The 9,327-nt window shown below is 40.6% G+C and overlaps 1 protein-coding gene across 1 annotated transcript in view; it reads left to right on the top strand.

The window, feature by feature from the left end:
- LOC114059198 (nipped-B-like protein) overlaps window positions 1-9,327 on the top strand; it is a 170,383-nt gene that overhangs the window by 154,064 nt on the left and 6,992 nt on the right. Inside the window, exons 39-41 of the mRNA XM_027887383.1 lie at window positions 4,077-4,250; window positions 4,779-4,969; window positions 6,405-6,512. Coding sequence (XP_027743184.1) covers window positions 4,077-4,250; window positions 4,779-4,969; window positions 6,405-6,512 — 473 coding nt within the window. The remainder of the gene's footprint in view (window positions 1-4,076; window positions 4,251-4,778; window positions 4,970-6,404; window positions 6,513-9,327) is intronic.

The raw sequence follows: 9,327 nt of genomic DNA on the forward strand, positions 1-9,327 counted from the left end.
TGCCAGATTCTGTACCTATGATGGAGCAACCACGGATGTTCGTACAGACTGGGAAATGAGATGGTGGAAAACAGTGCCGGGAAAGGGACCTGGGGGTCCTGTTTGACAGCAAGTTGAATATGAGTCAGCAGTGCCCTGGCAACCAGGAGGGCCAGCATTGTCCTGGGGGGCATCAGGCACAGCATTGCCAGCTGGTTGAGGGAGGGGATTGTCCCTCTCTGCTCTGCAATGGGGCAGCCTCACCTTGAATATTGTGTGAAGTTTTCGGCACCACAATATAAGAAAGATATTAAACCATTAGAGAGTGACCAAAGGAGGGCAACGGAGATGGTGAAGGGCCTTGAGGGGAAGCTGTATGAGCAGCAACTGAGGTCACTTGGTCTGTTCAGCCTGGAGAAGAGGAGACTGAGGGGAGACTTCATTGCAGTCTACAACTTTCTCATGAGGGGAAGAGGAGGGGCAGTCAGAGATCTCTTCTCTGTGGGCACCAGTGAAAGAATCCGAGAGAATAGCCTGAAGTTATGTCAGGGGAAGTTTAGGTTGGATATTAGAAAAAGGTTCTTCCTCCAGAGGGTAATTGGGTGCTAGAATAGGCTCCCTAGGAAAGTGGTCACAGCACCAAGCCTGACAGAGTTCAAGAAGTGTTTTGATCATACTTTCAGGCACATGGTGTGACTCTTGGAGATGGTCCTGTGTAGGGCTAAGGGTTGGGCTTGATGACCCTTATGGGTTCCTTCCAACTTGGTACATTCTGCAGGGTAGGGGCAGATATTCTTCAGGAGTACAGGTAACTGGCAGTTTATACCAACTGGGGGATGGTCTGTGAAATTTCACAAGGCATTGCGATCATGTCATAGTCTAAATATTACAGTTTATTTGGGGTCTTTGGCAGTATTTCAATTTTAAATGAATTCTTTATCTGAAGGCATTAGTATGATATCTCAGTGACTTGCAGTAATGCATGAACTGCCATTGAGTGGTCTGTATCATGTTCATCCTCTGCTCAAGGACCAAAACTGTACATGTAAGAGCATTTTGTTTGGGCAGATAGGCTTTGATTTCTGAAAGAGTTCAGTTCATGGTTATGGCTTAGTCTAAAGAAAGTTGTTTCCTATGCGTGTGGACTTGCACTGTATGGTTTTACTGTGTATAAGAATTTTCCTCCTTATGCTGCTGTTTAGGTGGCTTTTTAGATATCCTGCTTCAGTTCAGTCTAGAGAAGACTGAGGATAAGGACTGAGACTGAATCTTGATTTGATATTCTGTGAGGAAACCATTTCAGACAACTGAGTGGGATTAATGGTTTTAGAGTTGCCTCTGTTGCAGGAACAATGCTATGGTGTTCAGGACTAGCTGGAGGTTTTTCTAGACATTGCATCAAGATGCACAACACTTACTGTAGTCCATTCTAATTTAATTGTTCTATACAAAATATTGCACATGGGATAGGGGCTGTCTTCCTAACCATAGACATGATTGCTTTACTCATGGAGACTGAGTGTTGCATTCATCTGAAATGTTTCTGAATTACAGGCTGAACTGTGATCAGTTTGTGGAAGAAGAGAAAACAGGTGTCTATCAGTAGGCATTTTTTAGATTTATGTTTTTTTCTCTGCCTGTAAACATGTCAGTCTTTAATTAAACCACAGACAACTGTTTTCAGTGATATATTAGTCTCATCTAAGTACTGGTTTCATTTTGAGGGTAGCTGCTTGGATGACAGAGATGTAGTAGGCAGTGCAAAGTTCTACCTTATAGGCTGGTGAGTGAACCAAGTTGTCAGATCCATTCAACATTTATGTACAGCAATAAGGTGAAAATGACTAAAAAGCTAACTCAACATTTATATATAGTGAAGGTATCAAGTGAAGAGTGTATGCTTTCCTATTGGTAATTATTACTGTGTCTTTACAGTAAGGACACCCAACAGTTTTAGCCCTTACTTTGGGATGTGTCACTGCTGTTAAGGGACTGAGCTTAACCATAAGCTTAATGGTTATGGTTATGCTTCTCTTCCAGATGTGTACTTGCAAAGCAGATTGAGGATAAAAGATTTTGTTAGTATCTAACAGGTAATGTCTTAACCAAGTTCAGTGCTTACCCTTAACAGAGTAAAAACAAAAGTATGAAGAGAAGTGGTATGAGAGCAGCCCCAAGATGTGAAGTCAGTCCTTAAAAGAACATAGTAGTTGCCTTTTTTTATCCCCTATGACAAATTCTTATGCCAAGTAAGATTTCTTCCCTACTTACATAGGATGGAAAAATAAGAATTTCCCTAAGAATATTGGTGGGTTTAGACTCTTTTAAATAAGCTAATGAAAGAAAGAGTGAGTTATGGACATACATGCAAGTGCTTTTCATTTTCAAAATTAAACTTAAGTAAAGGGTTGGACTTTCTTGGAGGTGGTCAAGTTATAAACATCAATATACACAGCTGCATTGGGCAGGGCACATCTCCAAGATGAAGGACTACTGCCTCCCTAAGATTGTGCTCTATGGGGAACTTGCCACTGACTGCCACAAGAGAGGAGCCCCGAAGAGGAGATACAAGGACTCCCTGAAACAATCTCTCATCCTTGGCCATATTGATCCTCATTATTGGTCTACTCTGGCCTCCAGTTGGGAGACATGGAAACACACTATAAAGCTGCTGCTTCTTTTGAGAACACACGTAGAATCATTCTTGAGGAGAAAAGACAACACAGAAAGAACCGTGTCTTGCCGATACCACCTAAGGAGACTTTCCATTGTGCCTTTTGCAACTGGACTTGTCTATCTCACATTGACCTTTTTAGCCATCAGCGCGCTTGCAGCAAGCGTGGATAGAGTCCTTCTCAAATCTTCGTTCACGAAGCCTAGCCATGATGACACCTGTATAGAGTGGACAGTTATGCTACATACTTCAAAGAGGAGCATCATTCCTTTTTCTTTCACCTCTTTTCCCCTCCATCTCCCATGCCTTCTTTCCTCTTCCTGTTTTGTAATGAGATCTTAAACACACTGTCTTGCCCTAGACTTAGCCTTTACCTACACTGCCTTTTCTGAGTGCATACAGCCAGTTTTAAAAACTTGACTCAGTCTTCCCTTTGTTAGACCCACTTTTATACATTGCTTTCACATAATTTTGCTTTCGTTTTTCCCCTCATTCTTCTTTTATGTTTATATGTTTTCTGTGTGTTTATTCAGAATCTTAGTTTCCTATGGTCATGAAAAGTACACCTAATGTTTGCTTTTCTTATAGTCTTAAAAAATTAATCAAGCAGTTAAACATAGTTTAGATTGGGAAGTTATGTTCCCATTACTGTTTTTTTATGATACTCTGTAAGGGTCTGTTGGCAGTAGTTCTAAATCTAGATATGTGATATAAAATTATATATGCTAAGACTAATTTAGATCAAAGTTTTTATGAAATAAAGACTTCCCTGACTAAGAATAACCAGTTCTTTGTCAAGGGTAAGGCTGCAGCTAAAAACAGTTCTACAGTGTGCATCTTCCAACAGGTGTAGTCTTGGTAGTGCTTCAGATAATTTTCAAGATAAGACCTTAATAGGTATATGAATAATAACAGTGAGAGGTATAAATTTTATTTTATTGTGTTCACTATATTTTTTCTGTTAAGATTTTATTGTTTAAATACTCATGTATAAATATTTGGCAATTTTTCCACATTTGCTCTGCCTCCATATGAATAACTCTTCACAATTTCAGCAGAATGTTTTTCTCCAAATTTATTAGAAAAACAATGAGTAATTTTTAGCAGTGTTCCTCCCTTGCCCTTGGGAGACCTCCTAGTTGTTCAGAGGCAGACCAGTACACTGGACACACTTCCAAACCTATATGACTCTTCTTAGTTCAACTGCCCTGGGTCAGCACCCCATCTTTATCTATCAGTCATGGGTAACAGAACTCCTTATAAAATTAGAATGGTGTCCATATGAAAAAGCAATACTGTTTTGTTAGTACTACACTTGTGAGGAGATAAATTTCATACCTCTATCTTGAAGAAATATTTAAGAAGCAGAAATACAATTTCTAGTTAACAACATGGAATATTTCCTCTTTTCTTTCACCCTTAGGATTTGCATTTATACAACACCCAAGTTTAATGTTCGAACAGGAAGTGAAGACTCTGTACAACAGCATTCTTTCAGATAAGAACTGTTCAGTAAACTTAAAAATCCAGGTGTTAAAAAACCTCCAGACCTACTTGCAGGAGGAGGATACACGTATGCAGCAAGCAGACAGAGATTGTAAGTGTTGAGTTCTTATGTGCTGAGGCATGCAAAACCTAACTTTTACAATTACTATATACATGAACTGAGTCGCTTGAGATTGTTATCTAATTAATTAATATTGTATGCAAGATATCAGTATAATTCTCAAAAATTCATTATGTGCATAGGTATATTGAGAATTGTAGCTTATTATTTACCTTCAGGATGTATAAATCCTGAAAGCAATCCAGAATGCATAATCGATGTAATGATGGTGGTAATACTTTTTATCAAAATCTTCTGTAGAGTTAATTTGCAGATAAAATATAAGAAATTTTTAAAATTAAAACCTTTATTGAGGAACAAGACTTTAAAGTCGTGTGTCTTTAGTTTTTTTAAGTATATTTACCATCAGACTGTTCTATGTTTCATGAGATCATAAACCTATTCTAAGACAACTGAAATGTCTATGTATTGTAAAACTTAAAGATCAGCATGCATCAAGTAATAGCAAAGTAAATGACTATACTGTTGTGTGTGCTATTGCTTTTGTCCTTTTTACAGGGAAAAAAGTAGCAAAGCAGGAAGACCTGAAAGAAATGGGTGATATTTCCTCAGGGATGAGTAGTTCCATCATGCAGCTATACCTCAAACAGGTCCTTGAGGCTTTCTTTCATACCCAGTCCAGTGTACGCCACTTTGCTCTAAATGTCATTGCACTGACATTAAACCAGGGTCTCATCCATCCTGTTCAGGTATGGTAAGCTTTTATGATGGGGATTTTTGTTATTTGGGTTTCAGAGGTTTTTACGCTTGCTAGATACGTTTCTAGTTTTTCTCTTGCAGTTATGTTACAGTAATCTCTTATTGTAGTAAGGGACCTTTACAGAAAGCATATTTTGAAATTTAGATTCCAAATACTGTATTTTCTTCTCTTTGTAATCAAGATCTAAAAGCTCAGCCAGTGCCTAAAAAGCACTTAAAAATGTACTGTGGAGCATATTTCTGTTATAAATTTCAGGTGCATGCCAAGCTGTTTTCCTTATTTATTCTTTACCCTGAAAACTGTGGCAGCTTGCCTCCACCTCAATCCCCCCACGTCCCCCAAACACTATGCAATTACAGAGTCAATGTCAGAACTTCAGTTATCATATCCATTATTCTTTGCTTACATAATATTTTTGTAATTATTTGTTTATAACACAACCATTGTGCATGTTCAGTCATAATTGATAGTGTGGGTTTTTTTTTTAAAAGGCATTTTTTTGTAGTGTAAATTGACCTTAGGGTTTGAGAGAAATGGAAATACTACCTGAAACCTCACACAACTTTTATAATTTAAAATGGTTCAGAGTCTCAGTGGACATCAGTGACCAGTGGTGTCCCTCAGGGGTCCCTATTGGGACCAGTGTTATTTAATAGCATCATTAATGACATAGATGAAGGGATTGAGTGCAGCCTCAGCAAGTTTGCAGATGACACCAAGCTGAGTGGTGTGGTTGACACTCCTGAAGGATGGGATGCCATCCAGAGGGACCTGGACAAGCTCAAGAAGTGACCCGACAGAAATCTTATGAGATTTAACATGTCCAAGTTCAAGGTGTTGCACCTGGGTCAGGGCAACCCCTAGTATCAATCCAGGCTAGGGGATGAACAGATTGAGAGCAGCCCTGGGGAGAAGGACTTGGGAGTACTGCTGGATGAGAGGATGGATGTGAACCAAGAGCATGTAGTGAAAGGACAAAGGGGGATGGATTCAAACTGAAAGAGAGCAGGTTTAGATTAGATATCAGGAAGAAATTCTTCCCTCTGAGAGTGGTGAGGCCCTGGCACAGGTTGCCCAGAGAAGCTGTGGCTGCTCCATCCCTGCAAGTGTCCAAGGCCAGGTTGGATGGGGCTTGGAGCAACCTGGTATAGCAGAAGGTGTCCCTGCCCATGGCAGGGTGGTTGAAACTAGATGGTCTTTAAGGTCCCATCCAACTCAAACCATTATATGATAATGCTGGCCTTTTGTGTATTTTGTCCTATTTGCTTGAAAAAAGTAATCAGGTAGTAAGTTGCATAAAGCTTCTTATTCTAGTTTCTGCAGTAGTCAGAATATAACATGAATAACACTAATAGAAGAACAAAGAGTGAGAAAGAAGAGGTACAATTACTCTGAATAATCATTTCATTTGGGTTTTTTTCAAGTGTGTGCCATACTTAATTGCTATGGGCACAGATCCAGAGCCCTCTATGCGAAACAAAGCCGACCAGCAATTGGTGGAAATAGACAAAAAATATGCTGGGTTCATTCACGTAAGTAATTCTAATTTATCATTTTACAAAATACTGTTACATTCTTTGGTGACAACACTTGAATAGGCCTCAGCTGCAGAAAAATAATATAAATAACAAATAATGACAATAAGCAGTTGTAAAGAAGATCCAAACTCTTTCCCCTGTTTGGAGATTTCTGTTCTTAGAAATAGAAAGAATATAATCATTTGAAGCATCTCTTCCAGTCTAAAAATTCCTTGAATTTATAATTCACAGTAGTTTTTTTTCTCACTGAATAGTATGTTAAGAGCATTTATTTGATAAGAAGTAAGGACAGCTGTTTCATAATGTTTAGCAATGATTTTCCTGTATTGGTAGAGAGCATTTGTAAATGTAGAGGTCTTTAGTGTATATGTATTAGAATGTTAAGGCATCAATGCTTTATAAATTGTAATCTAAGCAGAAGGAGCATAGAAAGGTGTTAAGAACTGAGGGATCTTGCTGAAAGAAAAATCTGAGGGCTAAGTGAGGACTTGTGGAGTTGTGGCATAGTGCCAATTGTTCTGTAAAGATCTGAAATTCAACTGCAGCACCCCTTCCTTATTTTAGAAGTCCCCAGTCTTGGTTCAGTGTGTAAACTACATTGTGGGGTTTTCCAAATCTGATTGCATTCCACTGAAACTGGAGCATTGCAATGTTCATGGCATCCAAATAGATACCTAATTCAGTAGGTGAAGACTAGCAGATGAAATTTGCTATGTAGGCAACTAGGATTTAAGACAATGTGTAGATGAAGAGACAACTATGCTGAACAGAAGCAGAAATTGTATGAGGAGAGTTGGCTATACAACCTAGATAGAGATTGTTCTGAAACTAGATCAAGAGCCCTGAAGTAAGTAAAATCAGCTGGAAATTACAGGATATATGTTAAAAAAATCTCATTTTCTGTTTGTCAGTCCTATTGCACCAATATGGACTCAGTTGTTGGCTTCACTACAAGCGACATGAAGCATACACATTTGGTAAAATATTCTGTTAATGTATGAATACATTTCAGTATTTCAGCGGCATTGTATGCAATGGAGGGACTGGAATGTATGGAGCTTACAGTTGGGAATAGCACAGTTGAGAGCCTCTGGGTAAGGATTAAGGGACAAACAAATAATGCAGATGTCACCATGGGAGTCTGCTATAGACCTCCCAGCCAGAACAATGACACCAATGAATTATTCTTTGAGGAAGTAAGGGACACTTCCAAATCAACCGCCCTTGTCCTTACGGGGGACTTCAAGTTGCTGGATGTCAACTGGGAATGCCACACAGCTGGCACAAACAGGTCCAGAAGACTGCTAAAACACCAGGGTGATAACTTCATGGTACAGGTAATAAGGGAGCCAACTAGGAAAGGTGCCCTCCTTAATTTGTTGCTTGTTAACAGAAAGGGTCTCATGAAGGAAATGGGGATTGGAGGACATCTTGGCCACAGAGACTGCAAAGTGATTGCGTTTAAAATCTCTGTTGGCAGGACAAAAAGTGCCAGCAACCCTGGATATGAGGAGAGCAGACTTTAGGTTGCTCAGGGAACTAGTGAGTGAGGTCCCCTGGGAAAAACTTTTGAAGGTACTGGAGTCCATCAGTGCTGGTCACTTTTTAAGCACCACCTCCTAAGAGCACAGGAGCAGCACTTCCTAAATGACAGAAGTCAAGCAGGCAAGGCAGAAGGCCAACTTGGCTGAACCAAGCCTGACAGAGTTCAAGAAGCATTTGGACAATACTCTCAGGCACACGGTGTGACTCTTGGGGATGATCCTGTGCAGGGCTAAGAGTTGGACATGGTGTTCCTTGTGGGTCCCTTCCAACTTGGCATATTCTATGATTATATGATTCTTTTGGACTTAAGGCAAAAAAGGAAGGTGTATGGCCAGTGGAAGCAAGGTCAGGTGACATGGGAAGAATAAAGAGATGCTGCTACTCACTGTAGGGAGGAAATTTGTGCAACCAAAGCTCAATTTGAGTTGGAGCTGGGCAGTTGTGCTGGTTTGGCTGGGGTAGAGTTAATTTCCTTCCCAGTGGCTGGTGTGGGGCTGTGTTTGGGTTTGTGCTGAACACAGGGTGGATTATAATATAGAGATGTTTTTGTTATTGCTCAGCAGGGCTTACACAGAGCCAAGGTCTTTTCTACTCCTCATACGACCCTGCAGGGGAGGAGGCTGGGGGCACATGGGAGGTTGGGAGAGGAGACATCCAGGACAGGTGACCCCCAGCTGATCCAAGGGATATTCCAGACCATATGACAGATCATATGCGGCTGCATGATGCTTAGTTTCGAGCAGTGCTTAAACCCACTACTGTGGGGGGCCATAAAAAGAGCTTCTTTAAATGTCCGTAGTAAAAGGCAGTGCAGAAATAACATGTGCCTGTTCATGGACAGTCATCTCACAAACAGGGACAGAGACAAGGCAGAGGCCTTTAACGCTTTCTTTGCCTCTGCTTTCTTTGCTTTTGTCTTCAACACCAATGACAGGCTAAGGGGGTCCCCTCTGAGTTGGAGGACCATGGCTGGGACACTGATAAACTCCCAGTCGCCCTTGAACTTCTGCAGGATCTGATGCTCCAGCTGGATCCCTATAGGTCTATGGGGCCTGAAGGGATTCATCCCAGAATTCTCAAAGACCTGCTGATGTAATCGCAAAACCTCTCTCAATTATTTTTGAGCAAGCCTGGGAACCTGGAGAGGTCCCAGCTGACTGGAAGCTGGTGAACGCTGTCCCAATTTTCAAGAGGGGCAAGAAGAAGGACCCCGGAAACTACAGGCCTGTCAGTCTCACTTCAGTGCCTGGTAAAGTTATGGAGA

Source organism: Empidonax traillii, unplaced genomic scaffold (assembly GCF_003031625.1).
Source record: "Empidonax traillii isolate 1590-97213 ecotype Southwest subspecies unplaced genomic scaffold, ASM303162v1 scaffold208:size1045274, whole genome shotgun sequence".
In the NCBI taxonomy this organism is placed as follows: Eukaryota; Metazoa; Chordata; class Aves; order Passeriformes; family Tyrannidae; genus Empidonax; species Empidonax traillii.